We start from the raw sequence: 22,029 nt of genomic DNA, 5'->3' as shown, positions 1-22,029 counted from the left end.
GTGGGGTTTCCAAGAGGAAACGCTCAGCAATAAGCAGGCTCTTCAGACCTGAGACGGAGAGCTGGGGAGTCACCACGTGGAGGTGGGGTAGGGTAGGAGATGCGCTGGGATCCTGTGCAAATGGCAGAATCTGGTTTGAATAGCGCTGCTAGCCTGCCCAGCTGGGTGACCCTGAGCAAATCATTTCTGAGAGGCTGCTTTTCTTCATTTGCAAATCTGGCAAAGCAATACCAGGTCAGAGGATTACTGCTAAGTTTCAGTGAAATACTGAAAATGAAGCCCAGGGTGGGGCACGTGATAAAAGCCCGAGTGAAAGGGGCTTAAGCGAGGGAGAGGAGTGGGGAGCTTCACAAGAGCCCTTGGAGTGTGGAGAGGGAAGAACAGAAGGCCAACAGCTGAGCCAGAGTGTGCCCTTAACTCTGTACAGCCAATCTCCCGGTCACTCAAAGAGAAATGGAATGGAATGGGGGAGGGGGCTGGGCGGGCAGACTGTCACTCGGGGATGATGGATGAGCGAGCGTATTCCATGGCTTGTAATTAGTGCCCACTGGCCCTGAGATCCTTCCCCTGGGGGAGTGTTCCCTGCTCCTCCTGCTTGGGAGGCCCTCCTCAGGGCTCGGGGCTGGGGCTGGGTGTAAAGTTTGCCCTGAAACTCTGGCACAGACTTCCAGCGGCTGGTGAGCGTGTGCTTCTGTACGTGGGTGTGAATGCAAGTATATGTGTATGTTTGTGACTCTGGTATCAGTGTATGCATGCATGTGCACATATGTACGTCTGTGTGTACTTACACACACCTATATGAGTGTGCATGTGTGCTAAGCTGCTAGTCAAGACATGGTTAAATATGCGACGAGAAGAATACATAAAATGCTAGATTTTTGTTGGGTTCACTTGAAGGGGACTTTCAGTTTGAAGAAGTCACTTGACTGGTAGGCAGCCATGTCCCGAGGGAGGAAATAACAGCTATGACCACGCCCCTTCCTGAGGTCCCTGGTAGCCAAAGCAGGTCAGGATGCAAGAGGTGTCCTAGGGCTTCCCTGCTGGCGCAGTGGTTGAGAGTCCACCTGCCGAAGCAGGGGACACGGGTTCATACCCCGGTCCGCGAAGATCCCACATGCCGCGGAGCGGCGGGGCCCGTGAGCCATGGCCGCTGAGCCTGCACGTCCGGAGCCTGTGCTCCGCAACGGGAGAGGCCTCTACAGTGAGAGGGCGGCGTACCGCAAAAAAAAAAAAAAAAAAAAAAAAAAAAAAAAATTGAAAAAGAATAAATAAATAAAATATTTTCTGTATCCTAGAATGATGTTATCTTAGAGTTCATTAAGCGGTGGCGTTAGCGCCAAAAAACACTCTCCAAAATCAATAACTTTGTAATGGAAGTTAGATATGATAAAACATTATGAAAAAGCCCAAGTAACTGTCATAACATGCCAAGAAGTTAGTTTAGGAGCGCCTACTCTGTGAAACGTGAGACTTTTAGTGTTCAGTAAATAAAAAATAGCACAAAGGCAAACATATTCTACAGTAGTTGAAGGTTCCTTTCCCTACCTTTTACAATTACTCTTCTGGGAAATATAGTGTCAAATTATGTGAGTCTTGAATTATCCAGCGTCTTCGGTAGCGTATCTTTTTCATAAGGTGTGATCTCCTCTTAAATGAAATTATGTACGCCATGAAAATGTCTCAGCTTGGTAAATGCGTAATGCATATTAGGTAGTTTTTACAGTTATTCTTAATCCCAGCCCTAAGGGTTTTTAGGGACCAGGTGGATTCTGACACAGCATGTGGCTCTGGTCGGGAAGTCTTCTGGAATCCAGGTAGAACCTAAAGGTATTGAACTTTTGAAAACAGTGGCTGAATGAGTGTAAATTGTTAACTCTGGAATCAAAGTTTAAATCCCCGCAGTAGCTGTTTAAGAATCTGGAACAGATTATGTGTCCAAGAGGCTACACGGGACAAAGTTTCAACAGTGATACCATGTGGCAGCAAGGACTAACTGCAATGCAACCCTAATCACACTTGAAGATTCTTTCTCTGAACACCCTCAACTAAATCCACCTGTGGAGCATTGTGTCACTGGGGATGGGAAGCAGATCACTGGAACTTTGCCTATCCCAGAGTGGGACTGCAGGGCAGGACGAGGAGGTGGGCGTCTTAGATGTGCATGTTTATGAGTGTATGGCCCTCTGTCTTCCTCAAAAGGGACCCCTGTGGGTGGAGGAGCTGGGGGTTAAGTATGCCAGCCACAGAGATAGCAGAAAAGGAAGGGTAAAATTACACGCAAGCAACGTGACATTCCATGTAATAAGTTGTTTCTAATGTTATAATGATACAGACAAAAAGTTCTTGATTCTTTAAGGAAAATCTCAGAGTAGCAAGCTGTTGGGGAAAGTTGCTGACTTTCTCTACATATACATAAGACCACTATGGTAGATTAGAAAAATGGCCACAGTTATTCATGCCTCCTTATATGCATGCCTTTTGCAAAATGACTCTGCAGGTCTTAAGAGTGGACACGTTTCTGGAATTCCCTGGTGGTCCAGTGGTTAGGACTCTGTGCTTTCACTGCTGAAGGCCTGGGTTCAATCCCTGGTCAGGGAACTAAAATCCTGCAAGCTGTGCGGTACAGCCAAAAAAAAAAAAAAAAATGTGGACACATTTCCCTGACGCTTTGAATCTAAGCTGGCCTGATGATTTGTTTTGGTCAATAGAATGAGGCAGAAGTGATGTTATATTACTTCCTAGCTTCAGACTCAAGAGGCCTTGTGTGTTTCTGCCCACTTTCTTAGACCCCTGCAACCTCCATTTGAATAAGACCAGACTAGCCTCCTGGAAAATGAGAGACCAAATGGAGCAGAGCCGGTGAGCTGATTCATTTCAGCCAAGGTCCCAGCCATATGCAAGAGCCTGTACAAACCCAAAGCCAAACCTCATCAGACCTTCCAGCTAACCTCCCCAGCTGACTCCAGCAGACACACAATCAAGGCCACCCTAAACCTGCCAGGCCCTCACAGATTCAGTGACTCATGAGCTAAATAAATGTTTATCGTTTTAAACAAACTAACCCCCTAAAAGGGACACGTGCCCTCTTACAAGAGAAGCCTCAGAACAGAAAATATTTAAATTCCCTTCACTCTCAGACTTTCTACTCTTTCCAGATGTAAAGGAATCTCCTCTTTCCCCCTACCTGGATGTGGTGATTCATTCATTCAATCATTCATTCACTTAATAGATTTTTTTTTTTTTTAATGTAAGGCACTTTGACAGGCGTGGTGGGGCACATGGTACAGGGCATAAAAAACACAGATCTGATTTATTATTATCATTTTTAATTTTATTTATTTTTGGTTGCATTGGGTCTTCGTTGCTGCATGCGGGCTTTCTCTAGATGTGGCGCTCTCTAGGGGCTACTCTTGGTTGCGGTGCGCGGGCTTCTCATTGCTGTGGCTTCTCTTGTTGCGGAGCATGGGCTCTAGGCACGGACTCAGTAGTTGCGGCGTGCAGGCTCTAGGGCGCATGGGCTTCAGTAGTTGTGGCGCACGGGCTTATTTGCTCCATGGCATGTGGGATCTTCCCGGACCAGGGAGCAAACCCATGTCTTGTGCATTGGCAGGCGATTCTTATTTTTCTTTTTTTAAAAAATTTATTTATTTTACTTATTTATTTTTGGCTGCACTGGGTCTTCATTGCTGCACGTGGGCTTTCTCTAGTTACAGCGAGCAGGGGCTACTCTTTGTTGCGGTGCGTGGGCTTCCCATTGCAGTGGCTTCTCTTGTTGGGGAGCACGGGCTCTAGGCACGTGGGCTTCAGTAGTTGTGGCATGCAGGCTTAGTAGTTGTGGCTCACGGGCTCTAGAGCGCAGGCTCAGTAGTTGTGGCTCATGGGCTTAACTGCTCCACGGCATGTGGGATTTTCCAGGACCAGGGCTCAAACCCATGTGTCCTGTGTTGGCAGGCGGATTCTTAACCACTGCACCACCAGGGAAGTCCCAAATCTGGTTTATAGTCTAGTTTGAGTAGAAAGGAAATACACCTGGCCCAATAAGCCACCTCGTACATTCGAATTCAGACAATGTGGGATCAATTTATAGATGCGTGATATCTAGATAGCTACTTAATCTTTCTGAGTTTCCGCTTCCTTATCATCACAAACAGGAATAATACCTGGCTCTCAGCATGGTCAGGAGGGTTAAAAAATTTGTAAAGCTCTGTGCACATGGGTCAAGATCACATTCTCCTTCAGATTTTGTGTTGGCACTGAGCACCATCTTTATCACATCAGGATCTCCCCCAAGGAGGGGGGAATCTTCCTGAATCTGAGAGGAGACTGCTTTCAACAGTTCCTCACATAAGGCTCAGTGTAAGTCCAGCCCCCGAGACGGGAATTTGGCATCTCTCCAGCAGCCTGAGAAATTGACTGAGAAGGGAAGGACATACAGAGATCACTCTGCAAATGAAGCCTGATGTGAGCGGTCTCTCCATGGCCACCAAACTACAAATCAAGTGTGGGTGATTCTTATTTGGCTCTCAGCCTTGGCTGGGAGACTGAGCTGCAGGGAAGGCCTCTGGCTGGGGACCTGCCATTCTAAGGTTTTGCCCCAGAAACAGTCCACACGGAGAGCCGGGTCCTGAAGCACAGTCTGAAGATCAGGAAGCAAGCAGTAGTAGACGAACGACAGGGCAGGGGATAAGCCATGAACACCCATCATGTCTTCTTTCTTCCCCTCTCAGAAACCCCTGACCTCAACCAGAACATGCATAATCTAGAAAGAGCACACAGGAAGCTTGGGTCTTGACTTCCCTGGCTGTCCAGTGGTTAAGACTCTGCGCTTCCAACGCAGGGGCACGGGTTCGATCCCTGGTCAGGGAACTAAGATCCCACATGCTCTGCGGCGTGGCCAAAAAAAAAAAAGGAAGCTTGGGTCACCACTGATCCTGCACTTCAGCCCTGATCTTGGCACCCCTCCCAGGCCATAGAGAAGGAAACCAGCCCAAAGGGCAGACAGCTGCAAGTGTGGCTGCAGTATCCACCTAGGTCAGTTACTGCACTGCCCTCCCATGCCTGCTTCTCCTTATCACCAGGGTATGTGAGAGGGGTACAGAGAAGCCAGATTCTATAGAAGTCCCTATGGTGAGAGCTGCAGTGATGTAAGCATATATCCTAATGGCTCTGATGGCCTTAAGGAAAACACTCCCCCCATAGAAACATTTCAGGCAGGACTACTTTGACCTAAATTGAGACACTATTAGAAAATTAAATCAGATACCTGGTAAATGTCTGTGGACTGATGGCTGAATCCCCATGTGTTGTCCTGGGAAAATAGTCATACCTCTGGGCTGTTTGTGCTTGGGAACCTGAATGTCTGAGTGTGTGAGAGAGCTGGGAGGTGAGGGGCAAGCGGGGGGTAAGTGGCAGGGGGCAAGGACGACCAGACCTGCAGTTGAAGGGCTAAAGCCAGAAATCAGTGAGCATGTTTGGGTTGACAACATTGTAACAAGGAGAGGGGAAGGATGGGAGAGGAGAGAGACATAGTGGCCGGGGCGGTGGGGGAGAAATGGAGGCAAAGAAAGGAGACAAGAGATTGAGACAAAAAGACAGGATGAGAAGGAAGAAGACGGCAAACAGGGAAATAGAAGGGCTAAGAGCTGGAGCATCAGAGTCTCAGAGTAGAAGCTGGAAATGAGGAAAACTTTTCTTCTTTTTTGGCCACACTGTGTGGCATGCGGGATCTTAGTTCCCTGACCAGGGATCAAACCTGCATCCCCTGCAGTGGAAGCGTGGGGTCTTAACCACTGGACCACCAGGGAAGTCCCCCAGGAAAACTTATTAAGAAATATCTCCAGAGACTAAAAAAAATGCTCTGTGTTAAAAATCAATCTTCCTATCTGTCTCCCCCATCAAGCTATAGGTTTTGTTTTTATTTTTTTTAATTTATTTATTTTGCCTGTGTCAGGTCTTAGTTGCAGCACACGGGACCTTCGTTGCAGCATGTGGGCTCTTTAGTTGCAGCAGGAGGGCTCTTAGTTGCAGCATGTGGGCTCTTGGTTGCGGCATGCATGTGGGATGTAGTTCCCCGACCAGGGATCGAACCTGGGCCCCCTGCATTGGGAGCGTGGAGTCTTACCCACTGGACCACCAAGGAAGTCCCAAGCGATAGGTTTTAAAGGCAGACATTAGGTTTAAGTCATCTTTATATCCTCTGTGCTTAGCGTAGTGCCAGACACATACTAGGTACTCAATCGGTTGAACAAATAAAATATGAAGAAAAGGCAGGACTTGAAGATAGAAAGGCAGAGACATAGAAGAGAGTGGGTTTGAGCTTAGACTTCAGAGTCATAAGGATGTGCTTTCAAATCCCAGTTCTGCCATCTAACTGCAGGACTTTGAGCAAGACAGCCTTTCCAAGTTTAGAGTTGACCATATAAAGTTGTTTTGAGGATTAAATGTCTGCAAAGCTCTTAGCAGATAGCCTGTGTAAGTTCCCAACAATGTTAGCTACTGTTATTACTGTTGTCACAGTTGTTGCAAACAAATAAGCGAGATAAGGGCTGTGATAAATGGATTGCACGAAAAGCCCCCAGTTAATGACTCTGCCCTGCCACTTTGTAGGGCCTTTCCACTCTAACTCTGGGTCTGGCCATGTGACTTGCTTTGGCTGATGGGACAATGGTAAACGTGATGCAAGCAGAGGTGCAGGGTGTGAAAAAGACTGCCTATCTTTGACTCCTCACTTGGAACTCTGCCACTGCAGGCTAGCACTGCTGGAAGGATGCCGGAGACATGCAGAGGACAGCCAAGGTGTTCCAGCTGAGGCCGTCGTAGATCAGTCATCCCCAACCAGCCCACCAACTATTACCGATGTATGAGCGAGCCCAGGGAAGGTCAGCCAGGTCCATCCCAGATCAGCAAGACCACTCAGCCCTGACCCCCAGACTTATGTGAAATAATCAATAGTTGCTATTTTAAGCCACTAAGTTTGGAGTGACTTGTGACAGCAATAGCTATAGCCGATATAGGGGCCTCAGAAGCCCTAGTCCTCTAAAGTTGAAAGGCAAATGAGAGAGGAAGTCATGGTCTGCCAGGTTTTATTTGTAGAGTCTGCTGTATTTGTACCAGAGAAAGCTGCAAAAAGTGCTTTGGAGAGTCACAGGGAAGGGATGATAGAAGCAGGTCCCCTCACCAGACCCCACGGGAGCCCTTCAGGTGGAGGGCAGACCTGAGATGGGAGGCAGCTGGGGACAAGTCCAGGCAGGCAGCAGCAGGGCTGCGACTAGAAGAGCTGAGGCCAGAGGGGTAGGGCTTGCCCTGGTCGGCCTCCCGCAGGTCTCAGGTCCTGGGGTCATATATCCGCCCCATGAAGACCGGGAACTTGTGCTGCTGGTCCCAGAGCACAAAGAGGAAGGGCTGCTGCACTTCAAAGACCAGCAAACTGCGGGCCACAGAGATAGCGGAGGCTGCAGCCGCCTCCACGCCGCTCTCTGTCAGCTCCAGCATGGACTGATGCTGCATTGCAGAAAGCTGCAGATCCGGGTCCTCTGTCAGCCCGCACAGGTTCATGTTGTAGGTAAAGTCAAAGAATTCTAGGGCATAACCAGAGAAAAACAATAAGTCAAAGACCAGCACGATTGTACAACACGGGGAATACAGCCAATGTTTCGTAGTAACTGTAAATGGAAAGTAACCTTTAAAAATTGTACAAAAGGGACTTCCTTGGTGGCGCAGTGGTTAAGAATCCACCTGCCAATGCAGGGGACATGGGCTCGAGCCCTGGTCTGGGAAGACCCCACATGCTGCAGAGCAACTGAGCCCGTGTGCCACAACTACTGAGACCACACGCCACAACTACTGACGCCCGCGCACTCTAGGGCCCACGTGCTGTAACTACTGAGTCCGCGCGTCTACAGCCCGTGCTCCGCAACAAGAGGAGTCACTGCAATGAGAAGCCCGCACGCCGCAATGAAGAGTAGTCCCGCACTCGCTGCAACCAAAGAAAGCCCGCGTGCAGCAACAAAGACGCAATGCAGCCAAAAAATAAAACATAAAATTGTATAAAAATTTTAAAAGTTAAATTAAAAATTACTAATTTAAAATATTTTTTAAAATACTGCAATTAAAAAAAAACCCAGCACAAAACCCTCAGCTGTTGGAGACGTTTGTCCTGAATTTTCTGGGTTTGTCCCAAGTTCCAATTCCCTCTTTCTCCTCCTCCTCCTTGTTTATCAAATTATAATCGCATTATAATGTGCCTTCCGGTCCAGTTCATGGGATCCTCTAACAGTGGGCCCGTCTTCACTCCAACCACCACTTTCTCTCAAGTGGTGAGAAGCCTTGCCCCCGACCCCCAAAACCCTGAAAAGTGATGCCATTGCTTCCTTATCAACAAGGCCCTTGGAAGTGAGGTAATGTATTGGAAAGAGGACATATGTTCTCAAATGAGGTCACATACAAGGGTGTGATGTCATACCCTTGTATGACAAGGGTCATACAAGGTCATCTATTAGGAAGTCAAGTTCTATAACAGAAAATGAAGTGATATATTTGGACATGACATCAAAGATCAGGAAGTGAGGTCTAAGGTTAGGAAACAGAGTATCTGTTGACTCCCCTAAACTCAGAAGCCTCCAGACCCTTTTAGTAGAGAGCTTCTTGTATATACTGTGGGGTGGTTGAGTTTTATGACATGTCTCTGAGGGAGGAGCATCCACTCCCACCTCGGTGACCTGTTCCCAGGGTCTATGTCACAAGGGACTGCAATGGAAACAGTCGGGATGGCTGTAGACCTATATTGGGGCCCTGGCTCACTTCTAACCAGCTTAAGGGACCTTGCGTAAGTCACGCAAACTTTCTGAGTCTCAGCTTCCTCCACGATTCAGTGGGATAATCAGAGGATTGAGGGGCAACCTGAGATTACGGATGAGAGGATTCACGGAATTCCTCCACCCCCAGCCCACTATCACAACCTCTTCTCCTCTGATGGCCTAGGATCAGTCCTGCCAGGGCTCACCCAGCAGGTCCTGGTTGCTCTTTACTTTGATGCGAGGTATCATCAGGTGAGTAGGATGGAACTTGGCCGACTCCAGCTTCCTCATGATGGCCTTGAAGACAGGGGGGCTGAGAGCCTGCTCCATGTCTTCAAGACGGTGTTTCAAGGTCTGGGGCACCAGGATCACAAAGCTCAGGTTGTGGGACAGCTGCAGACGGCCCACCTGGAGAGTAAGACAAGCACACTGTCAGTCTTCCTACCCCAGCTCTCTCCTGGCTCCTACCCTCTGTGTCCCGAGGCTGGTCTTCAGTCCGCTGCTACAGTCTGTACTATTTCAACAAGCAGCAGCCATAACTAGGCTCCCAGGCTTTGCCATGAGAGGAGGATGCCAGCTGGGTGAACAGTGCTGGTCTAACCCTGTGCTGGTGAAAGGCAGAGGAATGAGCACGAGTTTTTTTTGTTTTTTTTTTTGCGGTACGCGGGCCTCTCACTGCTGTGGCCTCTCCCGTTGCGGAGCACAGACTCCGGACGCGCAGGCTCAGCGGCCACGGCTCACGGGCCCAGCCGCGCCGCGCCATGTGGGATCTTCCCGGACCGGGGCACGAACCCGCGTCCCCTGCATCGGCAGGCGGACTCTCAACCACTGCGCCACCAGGGAAGTCCGAGCACGAGTTTTGATCACACAGGCTGAGCATCACATCCTGACTCTACTGATGAGTAACTATGCACTACAGGCAAGCAATGTGATCTCTCTGAGCCCAGTTCCTTTCAAGTACGTTGTGCATAAAGTATATAATGTACATAATGTACCACCACAGTCATCAGGTTCGTCCTTTCAAAGACTTTTGGTGGCTTTTCACTGCCTACGAGATTAAGTATAAACTCTTGGTCTGGCATTCAAGATTGGGTACAAGCTGATCCTAGCCTACCTTTTCAGTTAGTTTCACTAGAAGGACTTACAACTGATGGCCAGATAGAAGTGTGAGAGAAATGCAGGACCCACAAGTCCAATACAGGGGTGTTCTCAGCTCAGGGCAAATTTGCCCCCAGTGGACATCTGGCAATGTTTGGAGCTGGCAGAAACAGGAGCTCACAGTGCTACTGGCATCTAGTGGGTAGGAGCCAGGGATGCTGCTAAATCCTACAATGCCAGGGACAGCATCTTATAATGAAGAATCATCGAACCCAAAATGACAATAGTGCCAGGACTGAGAAACTAATAGGATATAAGAGATTATTACTGAAATGGCATTATGGTTGAGGTTGAGAGATGGACAAGAATAATCTAGAATGCAGAATTCAATTGGGCAATGAAGAAATTAACTGAAAACAATCTATTGTTGGAATTGAAAAAATGGTCCACAAGAAGCAGGTTGTACACTGATTTATCACCTGAAGAGCATGGACATGGGGATACCTGTTGACAGAGGCTCTAGACAGGGTACACTCATCTGGCAGTACACACCCTTCATGTCCTGTGTACAGACCTTGCCTCTGTGACCAAAAAATTACCACACTGTGGTCTTGAATTTTCAAGCCAACAACCTCAGCATACCTGGGTTGGTAAACCTAACCCCCTTCATTGGGTAAATACTCTTTAAATCCCAGGAAAATTTAGAATGAAGTATGGGAATAACAAAATAAGCCAACTCTGTAGTATTAACACCAGGTGATAAGTTCAGAGCAATCTGTGTTTGTTATTTAAAATAGTGTTTATAATTTTTAAGAGAATCAGACACGCTAGTTTTATGCTTTTGAACAAAAAGGTGTGGGATAATTTCATTTGGTTTGAGAATGATGTTGAGATGTTGACTGAAAGTTGATTTACTCTTCAGATTGAATTTTCAATTCACAAGTGGGCTTTAGGTGCTAGCAAGATATGGCCAAGCAGGGCTGTAATTCTGTTCTGTCAGGTATCTGACATGCTAAAAGAGAAAATCACGTATATCAAATGTATGAAGTATTTATAAAGTATATACATAAGCGCAAAATGCTTAGGGGAATATTAATTAACCATATTTGTAAATGAAACAAATGGTTTAAAGGAGTTTAATCGGTTCAAAATAGCTTAATTGAAGAACAAATGAAAGTTAGTGTTTTATATAAATATTATGATTAATAATGTAGCAAATTCAGCTAAAAATTTAAAGGCTTAAGTAAAACTTTGATTTTGAATTTATAACATGAATATATTAAATCAAGTATTTGTTTAAAACCCACGGAACTGTAAGGAGTGGGTTTTTTTTGCATGAAACTCCTTCTTTGCCATTAAAAAATCCTCACATTGGGGCTTCCCTGGTGGCGCAGTGGTTGAGAATCTGCCTGCCAATGCAGGGGACACGGGTTCGAGCCCTGGTCCGGGAAGATCCCACATGCCGCGGAGCAACTAGGCCCATGAGCCACAACTACTGAGCCTGTGCGTCTGGAGCTCGTGCTCCGCAACAAGAGAGGCCGCGATAGTGAGAGGCCCGCGCACCGCGATGAAGAGTGGCCCCTGCTTGCCGCAACTAGAGAAAGCCCTCGCACAGAAACGAAGACCCAACGCGGCAAAAATAAATAAATAAATTAATTAATTAAAAAAAACAAAAAAACTCTCACGTTGATATTCTCCCCCATATACTCTGAGTTCGAGTGATGCCCTGAAGCGGCCATATGTATTCAGTCTTCTCTGCCTTATGCATGTATTCTGGTTCTGTTAAATAGCTGGGAATGTTCAAAGCCATTGGATAGGGACGGATGGATGGAAGGGTAGAAAAGTGCATGAATGGTTAAGAGTGGTCAAAAGTACCCACCTCTGTGACGTCTTCCTAGCCATTCATACTAAGGGAGTTGCTCCCTTTCGCATCTTCCATTGAATTCATTCATTTATTCAGCAGACATAATGAGCACTTATTATATGTGGTATTGTTCTAGGCCCTCAGATATAGTAGGCAAAAAAAGAGGTAAGGTCTCTGATCCCAAGGAAAGAGACTATCTCAGGGAGATAGATAATACTGCAATCAAATAAGCAAGTAAACAACATAATTCAGATAGTGGTAAGTACCATGGATATAATAAAACAGGATGGGCTTCCCTGGTGGCGCAGTGGTTGAGGGTCCGCCTGCTGATGCAGGGGACACGGGTTCGTGCCCCGGTCCGGGAAGATCCCACATGCCGCGGAGCGGCTGGGCCCGTGAGCCGTGGCCGCTGGGCCTGCGCGTCCGGAGCCTGTGCTCCATAACAGGAGAGGCCACAGCAGTGAGAGGCAGGCGTACCACAAAAAAAATTAAAAAAAAAACAAAAACAAAAACAGGATGATGTTACAGGGTGAGGAAGAGGTACTTTAAGGAGGGGGAAGGCGTCTCCACCAAGGTGGCCTTTTAGCTGATGCCAGATGAGCAGAAGGAACAAGTTATGTGAAAAGCTGAGTGAAGAGCGTCCAGGCAGAGGGAAAAGCTAGGGAAAGCTCCCGAGGTGGAAACAAGCCTGGCATGTTCCAGAACAGATCCTCTATTTCTCAGACTGCTACCAAGCCACTGGGTATCTCCCATTGTTTGCTGTCTCATAGTTCTGTCTCTTGCTGTCCTAACAAGGCAGAAATATCTGGTCATCGGGCATGAGAGAGTTTACTAACTAGAATCTTCTGGGCTCCATGTTCTCTCTTCCCTCCCTCCTCATCCACTGAAATCATACTGTTCAATTTCTGCTAAGGAACTTAAGCCATTTAACACATGCACTTACCACATACATGAATGCATGGATATACCTAGACATGTGTACACATACAGATGCATGCCGTACACACGTACACACACAGAGGACTTACTAAGCCAGCAGGGCCTACTGGTGGGTAGACTGGAAAGAGAAACAGAGGCACAGAATAGGAACACCACTCACTTTCTGCCATTCAATGCAGTAGAGATGCATGAAGAAATTTTAGAATCCTGCTTTCCAACCTCAAATATATAATGCCTGCCTCGGCCAAGGCTGGAGAGGGGGAGAAGGAGAAAAGATAGGGTGGAAATAGAGTCAGAAGCAGTTGAAGTGATGAATTAAGGGTAAGGCTATGCCCCACACCGATGGAGCCACAGCAGGAAAGTCAGGATACGCAAGAGGCTCTGAAACAGGAGTGCGAAGGGCCAAGAACTTACCTTGGCCTTCAAAGTCGGGTCTGTGAAATGGGCCACAGGGTACTTCTTGCTATTCATCATGGGCACTTTTATCACAGAGGATCCACTGTAAAAGCCCTTCGTATTTGTTCTGCTGTGGTTAAATGTTGTCTTCCACTTGGCTAGAGGGAAGAGTGGGGGAAGGGTTACTCTAATGCAGGTGGGGAGAGGATGAAGCGGAGTTAAAGGTTCTGTTAGCAAGGGGTGGGGCAGGTACCATGGGATCCAGTCATGGAACTTGGGGTTGAGTGGGTTTTAAGCCAGGAGGAGAAGGTGGAACTCAGGACGGGAAGACACCCTGGTCCAGAGCCCCCTTACCACTCAGGTAGATAGCGTTGAGAAGGACCAGGCGGAAGTCATCGGGCAGGCTGTCTAGCAGTTGCCTGATCTTGTGGTTGGTCTTCTTGGCCACCCAGGCGTTGATGAACTCCAAGTTGACTTTACTGTCATTTGCCAGGGCTTTGGGGCTGTTGCCATACAGGCTCCGAGAGGCATTCGCAAAGGTGTCCCTTATAGCCAGGTCTGGCAGCGGAAGCAGGTTGAGAGAGGGAGGCATGAGATCCTGGAACACTCTCTCCCCTTTCAAGAGCAGGCTTGGAGAGGGAGCTTGTTTCCCATCACTCTTTCTGCTCCAATGGACATACTATGTCAGAGCAGGGGTCCAGCCCAGTCCTCTTACTGATGTGCTCAGTGAGACCCAGAGAAGGCAAATCCTGAGCTAAGAGCCGAAAAACTCATCCCAGGCTTTAACTGCCTCTATCTGCCATGGGACCACGGCTTGGCAAGGTAACTCTTTGAGATCTTAACTTCCATTTGCCTGTATTTTCCCTCTTTTCTTCCCTTAATTCAACAGGGAACAGACTCTGCTTTTCAGCCTCACTGGAAGGTGTGTGACAAGACTTCCTGGGTTTTGCCCTCCAAAGCCCAGGTCCACTAAAGAAAAAAAGTGTTTGAAAGAGAAATTTTTCCTGGACTAAATAGATAATATTGAATGCAGCTGTATTTTCCACCAACCTAGCAAGACAGAGGATAAATCCGATTTATAGCAAATAAGTAAATGCAACATTTCTTGAATCCCTCTAAGCCATATTTTTCCCATCTCTAAAAAGAGGGTTTTTTGGGGTTTTTTTTAGACAATGGTGTGATAGGTGAGTTTTCTTTCTTTCTTTCTTTTTTCTTTCCTATATGTTCTCAGGTTATTTTTCTGTTTGTTGTATTTTTTTTTTTTTTTGGCCACGCCGAGCGGCATGCAGGATCTTAGTTCCCCGACCAGGGATCGAACCCATGCCCCCTGCAGTGGAAGCACAGAGTCCTAACCACTGGACCACCAGGGAATTCCAATATTTTCTCAGTTTTCTACAATGAATGAGCATTGCTTTTATAGTAAAAAAAATAAAAGACAGGGAAATTTTTTTCCTTATTCAAAGAGGAAAATCACACTAAATTTGTAATTTTTAAGCTCAGCAGAACTGAGGTTTCAAATATAGTCATGTCTGAAGCCCACAATACAAAAGGGCTCTGGTTGAGGCTGGTGGGAGTTCAAAGCCCACCTGGCTTCATCTCCCTCTCACAGGAAGTGACACCTCACTTCCCACTCAGCCTCCCTAACTCCTTACTCCCACCAGGACTTGTGCAGCAGCTCTGCAGAACCCTAGGGCTCTGGGGAGCAAAATTTGAAAGAACTGCATTAGGTCATTTTGGAAGCTTATTGCTCTGATTACCTACCTAATAATGTAATATACATAAATGACAACAAAGTCACATAACACGAAAGTACAAAGAATAGGAGTCCCAAGACCCCCTGACCCAGATTAACAAACTTTTCTTTTCGGCCTTGCAGCTTGCAGGATCTTAGTTCCCCAACCAGGGATTGAACCCGTGACCACAGCAGTGAAAGACGAGAGTCTTAACCACTGGACCACCAGGGAATGACAGGCATTTTTTGTCTATTTTATGTCTAAAGCTCTCCAGCCCTCTCTATTACTGAATGCAGAAGGCTATTCTTTTTTTTTTTTTTTTAAAGAAGATGTTGGGGGTAGGAGTTTATTAATTAATTAATTTATTTTTGCTGTGTTGGGTCTTCATTTCTGTGCGAGGGCTTTCTCTAGTTGTGGCAAGCGGGGCCACTCTTCATCGCGGCAGAAAGCTATTCTTACTTTAGATGGAGTTGATGAATGCAGATGACTTGTCCAAGGTCTCACCAGGGGACCTATCCAGCTCCCAGGAGCCACCTGATATTTCTGAGGCCCCAACCTGCTCTGCATTCCATCCCCCTGTTCTAGTTCTAACATTCCCTCTGTCCTCTCTTTCCCCAGTGCTGGGTCTCCATCAAAATCCTGAGGACCCAGCTCAGCACCTGCCATCCTTCCCCGGGGAACTCACCTGGGCTGTGGAAGATTTGAGAGACTGTGGTAAAGCCTTTGGACCTGGAGGCCTTCAGGGCCTGGTGGACACAGGTAAAGTCTTTGGGGTAAGAGAGGAGTCGCTCCAGGCTTTCCTTGGTTTCTCCTCTAGCCCCTACAACAAACAGCAGAGACAAGGGGCAACTGCAGGAGGAGTGGAAAACCGCCGTTGGGGACCAGGGTTGAGGGACCAGGCTGCAATGGGGGGAATCCCATATCATCAGAGCCAGAAGTGTTTGGGAAGATAATGTCAGAAAGAGAAGGGTGGGGGAATTATGAATAATCACAGGATTTTCTAGGGCTTTGAATACTTTCTTCCTCCGTTTTCCTACCTAACTCTAATACCACTCGTCATCCAAAGCCTGGTCCAGTCACTGCCCAGTCCACAGGACCTATTATTTAGTTGGTTCAGGTTTACAAAGGTTCGCCTTATAGGCAGGGACACTAGATTATGGTTAAGAAGAGACGTCAGGAAATCGCAAAAGAGGATGCATGTTCAATACCCTTTCCGTTTTTCATTATTGAATACTTATTGTACACATCTTCTGCGCAGTAATAGATAAAATGTATCGAGCACTTACTTCATTCCAGGCCTCATAAGTGCTTCCCCCATGTTATCTCATTGACTCTTCACCATAACCCTTTTACGTAAGGACAGTTCCTATCCCCGTTACACAGATGAGAAAACTGAGGTTTAAGAGAGTAAGTAATCTACTCATTTTAAGATCACAGAGTTAATAACTGGAGGATGGAGAAAAGACTCAAGCCATATCTTTTGGGCAATAAAAAAATTAACTGAAACCAATCAGTTGAAATGTGCCTCCCAGGGGACATTTGGCCACATGTGGGGACATTTTGGCTGTCATAACTGGGCGGTGGGGTGCTACTGGCATCCAGTGGGTACAGGCTAGGGATGTTAGGATTCTGGGACTACAGAAGAAAGGTTCTTATGTGCTCACTGTATTGTCTCTAGTAGCCTTCCTGGAATTCCCCCTTGGAGTGACAGCTGTTTCCACTGCTGTAGCACTTTGTTGGTGCCATTCCTAGGGTAATTACCCCAGGGGACTTGATTGTGATTTCTCAGGAAAGCAGACGAATTAACATTTTTTGACCTCCTACCACATCAGGCACTGGGCTATCTGCTTTATTTTTTTTAGGTCACTACAACCATTTCCATTTTACACAGAAGGACTCAGGCTCAGAGAAGTTAACTGATCTGCCCAAGGTCACACAGCTAAGAAGCAGCATTATCATGATTCTGCTCTGCATCTCTCTCTTATCATTCATCTTCCTTATGGCCTTACCTTGAACCATGATTGGTGGCTCAGACCTTATTTTATATGTCCTTGTACAGTCCATAGGATTTTATAAGCAATAGTGCCTATTACATCATTGTTAAATGAAAGAAAGTTCCAGAATAAAAAGATTCCCCTCCCTCACCCCCAATGTAGCCCATTTTTACAGCTTCCTTCCAGAGGCATAGATAGCTGTGCATGTATCTGGATACATACCCCCCTCATGCGAACATCTAACACATAACCTGGAGAGAACTCAGTCAGGTTCTTACCGAGCAGGACTTGAGTGAGGAGGCTGGCGATGCTGAACGGGGAAAAGACAATGTTGGTCTCCTCCTTCTTCATTACTGAGAAAGTGTGGTAGAGATTCAGGGAGAAATCTGTCAAAGCCTCCCCCAGCACGGCCTCTGCTGAATGACTCTCCAAGTCAGAGCAGGAGGTGACAGGCGCTGGGCAGAAGGGCTTAGTCGTGGCCTGGGTTGTTGGTTGGATGGGTTGAGTGGTGGACTGGTTGAAGGGCTGGGTGGTGGACTGGTTGAAGGGCTGGGTGGTATTGACTGTTTCGATGGTCAAGTTGGTTTTCAGCAGCGTGGAAGAGCCCTCGGTGTCTTTAATGGATACATTGTTGGGAATATCTCCTTTGGGGATATCTCCTTCACTTTCCCCTCCTTGTAAGCTCTCTGGATCCACGGGGCTGATACCAATCAGATTTGAGGAGGCTCTATCCTGTGGTTCAAGAGACTTTCTTTCTTTTATTATGAGGCACAGTCCCCTTCAAACACTCAAAGCAAGAAGAGAAGGTGGGCTACCAGAGAATTATTCCTGGGAAAGCCTGGTGGCAGAGGGGCCTGCCCTGGAGCCACCACCAGTAATTCCTTCAGAGAAAGCGTGTATTATCCCATTTCACTGGTAAAAGAAACTGATGCTGAGACAAATTAAGTAACTAGCCCAGGGTCTCAAGGCAAGTGGAAGGAAAAACTAGGAGTCAAACTTGGGTCTGATTCCAGATCCTTGATCACTACCACATCATCTGATACATCTCAAAGGGCACTGCCAGTGTCAGCTTCACACACATACACCGAAGGCACACGCCAAAGTTAGGCACCCACCTTTGTCCTGGGCTCATCCCTTAGCCCTGACCTCCCAGACCACGGCGGAGAGCCTAGGTCTCGGCAGCCCAACCTCCATTCCGCAGCTCAGTTTTCCTCAACAACCCCTTGCTTTTAATATCGCAAAATGCTGCCCATCTCCTTCCCCTCTTTGATCCTTCTGCTTTGTTCTCCACTTCGTAAATCAGGACAGGGAGCCTCGGAGAAGTGACTGGCTCAAGGCCACCGCAGCTGGTACCGTGCGTGGGTCTGAATCCCGCTCTTCCCATGCTCTGTACGAACTCCGGCGCTAGGATCACACTTGCTGAGCCCAAGAGGAGCTCTCCTCATTCTCCGGAGCCTGAAGGGTTAATCCTCAGCCCCCTCCCCCCCAGCCCCTCCCCCACCTCACGAAGGGGTCACTCACCCCAGCCAGCAGCAGCAGCAGGAGGGTCAGCGGGGTCAGCCTGGAGGCCATCTGGGCGGCGACGTCAGCCCAGACCTGCAGAGCCAGCCACCGTCGTCGGTGCCAGCTCCGAGCCTCGGGCCTAGGGGGCCTCCACCCCGCCCCGCCCCGCCCCACCCCACCCCGGGGCCCGCCCCCATTCCATTCGCGTCCCTAACCCCTCTCTGCGAATCCCGCCCCCTCCCTCCTCCGTGCCGGGGCCACCTTCTCCCTGGCTCCTCCCCCTGTTTTGTTTTCCCCAAACCGCTTCCCTTTCCCGGCACCGGCTGGCCCTTCCTTTCCCCCCAGCCCCGGGTCTCCGTCCATCTGTTCCATCCAGAGGGTCCTGCTTTTGCTAAACAATGAGGCCAGGGGCCCTGCTAGGAGGGGAGGTCCAGAGGGGGCTGGGCACAACAGCCCTGGGGGAGGAGACGGAGGGGAAGGAGGGGGAGGCAGAGGTCTTAAGAGGAAGCAAGCAAACAGAGACTGCAGAGATAAAGGGGGGGGCGAGGCACTGTGGAGGAAAAGGAGATGAGCATGAGGAGACCTCCTTCTCCCGACACCCTTCTCCCCAGCACCAAACCTGCGCCGAACTCCCGGTCACTGGGCAGCTTCAGGGCAGACTAAGTGGATAGTCACACACCGTCGGGGCGGGTGGGGGGGCGGTGTGGGGGCGGGTGTTCGGTCTTAGCTATTGGCTGGCCCAGGACACTGCCCAGTTACAAATTAAGGCTGATTGATCGCTGGTGTGATTTCCCGTAAATCAGGATGGGACGGATACTGCTTCGTAAGCCAGGCGGGGAATTTAGCCCAAAGCCCCTTGGGAGCCGGGGGGTGGGGAAGCTTGGGTGCAGCTCTCAGCTGTACACGACCAAGCCTCCTCCTGCATCTTTATGGGTCATGATAGAAACAGCACAGACACAAAATGTTCTCCACAGTTCACAAGCAACCAGCTTTCCCGGAATTGCTCATCTCAGTGGATCCTCAAAGTAACCCTTTGGAAATAGGCCCGATTGTGCCCATTTGATAGTTAAGAGCCTTAAGTGGCTGGCTCACTTGGAGAGCCCTCACTTGAAAATAAGGCTGGACTGGACCTCCTGAGGTCCTAACCTCACCCCCACTCTCCTCCATGGGTGTTCTGCTTCTCCTCTTGGAAACCCGGAGTTCTTCCATTCTGTAACAGACAAGGAATCTGAAGCACCCAGTCCAGCGAGCATTCACCTTAAGTGAAAAACACAAAGCTGGGCTATATGTGTTGAGGGTGGGAGAGAGTGGCCTGGGAGCCAACAGACCTGGCTGTGAGACCTGGCTTGCTGTGTGACCCTGGCAAGTTGTTTTCCCTCTCAGCACCTAGCTCCCCTCTCATGGTTGCCAGATAAAATACAGGAAGTCCAGTTAAATTTGAATTTCAGATAAACGAAAAAAAGTTTATTTGGAAATATGCCCCACACAATATGGGGCCTACTTATACTAAAAAAAATAGTTTTGGGTCTTTTATCTGAAATTCAGATTTAACTAGACATTCTGTGTCTTATTTGCTAAACCTGGCAACCCTACCTCTGCAAAACAAGGTGATCTCTGATGACCTGATACAGCTCTGAGGTTCTATGATCACCTCACTGCTGGGCCTGTCCTATTTGGCACATTCTGGAAAGTTGGCTGCTAGCGCCAGAACTGCTACTCTAAGGGGATGACCAAGGACAGAAACGAGAGAGAATATTTGTGTGGTTCCTTGGGGGTGGGGAGGGGTGTCTTTGGAAAAGACAAAGACACCAGCTTTGCAGGTACTTCATTCCCTGCAACCACTGGGGAACCTCCAAAGTCATGGGGAAGTTCCTTCACGTCAGTGCCATGGTTGAAACAGCTGCGCACACAGTGCCACTTCTCCATCCCCAGCGCCCAAGGTGGGGCCTTCGAACTTGTGGGTCAGCCAAACAAAAAGAAGATGATGGAAATCAACGTCATTCATCCTTTCATTAATTCTCATGGCACCAGTGAAGTGGGTGCTAATATTAATCCCACCTGAAATCAAATTTTTAAAATATGAGACTCACTCAGAAATTATTTGATTCATCCAACATCACACAGCTAGTAAGTGACAGAGCCAGGATGTGGACCACATCTCTCTGAGCCCGAAATCCTGTATTAACAGGATTTATATATGGCCTCCTGGCACGTGCCAGGAGCTAGCCTAAAGCCAGCAGCAGAGTGAACATCCTGTGTCCGGCTGCAGGACTGTGGTGCTCCGTGGACCAGAGTCTCAGCATGGACCAGGACCAGTGGAGAGGTCTTCCCGACCTCCTTTAGGCATCTCAGCTCTCTGGCCAAAGCCATCTCTTCTGGACATTTAGAGGGTGTCTCTGCTTTGTGGATCCTGTCCTGCCTGATGAAACTGGAGCGAAGCTGAAGCCCTGTCCTCAAAGTGAATGGCCTGAGGTTGACTTAATCAGGTGTTTGCACAATTTCTCCTTAGTGTGGGCGATCCGATAGTCAATCAGCTTAGGGTTGTGAATTCAATCCTTTCCCCACCATTGGGGGCAGGTCCTGGGTTTCTCTGCCATTAGAACCTTCCCTTCCAATGGGTGAGGAGGGATAAGCCCACAGGAAGCTCTTTCTCCATGTCATATGTGTACATGACTTTTCCCAGGGGTTGCTGGTGTGGATGAGTTCTCACTAAAGCTCTTTCTGTACTCAGAGAGGTTCTTTTTTTTTTTAGATGTTGGGGGTAGGAGTTTATTAATTAATTAATTAATTTTTGCTGTGTTGGGTCTTTGTTTCTGTGCGAGGGCTTTCTCCAGTTGCGGCAAGTGGGGGCCACTCTTCATCGTGGTGCGCGGGCCTCTCACTGTCGCGGCCTCTCTTGTTGCGGAGCACGGGCTCCAGACGTGCAGGCTCACTAGTTGTGGCTCACGGGCCTAGTTGCTCCATGACATGTGGGATCCTCCCAGACCAGGGCTCGAACCCGTGTCCCCTGCATTAGCAGGCAGATTCTCAACCACTGTGCCACCAGGGAAGCCCTGTACTCAGAGTGTTTTATCAGGTTTTTCCTCTTGGGTGAATCCTCAGATACAGAAGGTACAAATTGCTGTGGGTGAAACGCTTTCTCAAAATCTGTACACCTGTAGTTTCTCCTCTGAAAAAAATTGCCCCAACCTTGGAAATTGGGCAGAAGAATTAGGGTCACCAGATTCTCAGAAGACAGAGAATCATTTGGGTGATTATTTCCTCATTTCTCTCACAGATAGCGCACAACTAGTACCACTATAGATGCAGAGAGAGGTCGAATGATTACGTACAAAGAATGTCTTGGGCAATAGGGCTCAATCCTCTCTTCAGAACCCTGGCTGAGGAATACCATTCGAGGAGAATAAAATTTTCTTTGATTTCTTATTTACTATAGATCAGCGCCCAGAATCTGTAATGTCAGATGTTGACCTGCCAAAAAGGAAAAGATGCAAATATTTTTTGTCTGGGAGAGATGAGAGTGAAGTGGAAACATCTCTTCTGATTAGCCCTACCAGGTAGACCAGGTGTGCAAATTCACCTAGGACGTGTGTGACATGAGCCAACCATTTCTCTTATGTATGCACAGCAACACACCACCTACTCGACTACACACACCCACACACACACACACCCACATAACGTCAAAGATCGGAATGGTAGTTGCT

At 48.0% G+C, this 22,029-nt stretch overlaps 1 protein-coding gene across 2 annotated transcripts; it reads right to left on the bottom strand.

Annotated features, from left to right (window-relative positions):
- Nucleotides 1-7,065: 7,065 nt before the first annotated feature.
- On the bottom strand, nt 7,066-19,017 carry SERPING1 (serpin family G member 1). 2 transcript variants are annotated; one of them, XM_029208329.1, is made up of 8 exons: nt 18,942-19,017; nt 18,341-18,415; nt 17,098-17,551; nt 15,511-15,645; nt 13,447-13,650; nt 13,111-13,250; nt 9,002-9,203; nt 7,066-7,577 (listed from the first exon to the last, which is right to left on the bottom strand). In XM_029208329.1, the coding sequence occupies exons 2-8, from the start codon at nt 18,389-18,391 to the stop codon at nt 7,324-7,326; spliced, it is 1,440 nt and encodes a 479-aa protein (XP_029064162.1). In that variant the 5' UTR covers nt 18,392-18,415; nt 18,942-19,017; the 3' UTR covers nt 7,066-7,323. The 2 variants fall into 2 exon arrangements, with proteins under 2 accessions (XP_029064162.1, XP_029064161.1); XM_029208328.1 differs by lacking the exon at nt 18,942-19,017 and having other exon boundaries at nt 18,341-18,466.
- Between the last annotated feature and the right edge of the window lie 3,012 nt (nt 19,018-22,029).

This window comes from Monodon monoceros, unplaced genomic scaffold, assembly GCF_005190385.1.
Source record: "Monodon monoceros isolate NGI ecotype Baffin Bay Population unplaced genomic scaffold, NGI_Narwhal_1 Super_Scaffold_7, whole genome shotgun sequence".
Taxonomy (NCBI): Eukaryota; Metazoa; Chordata; class Mammalia; order Artiodactyla; family Monodontidae; genus Monodon; species Monodon monoceros.
The sequence above is the reverse complement of the archived record's forward strand: the minus strand, read 5'-3'. Positions and strand labels throughout refer to the sequence as shown.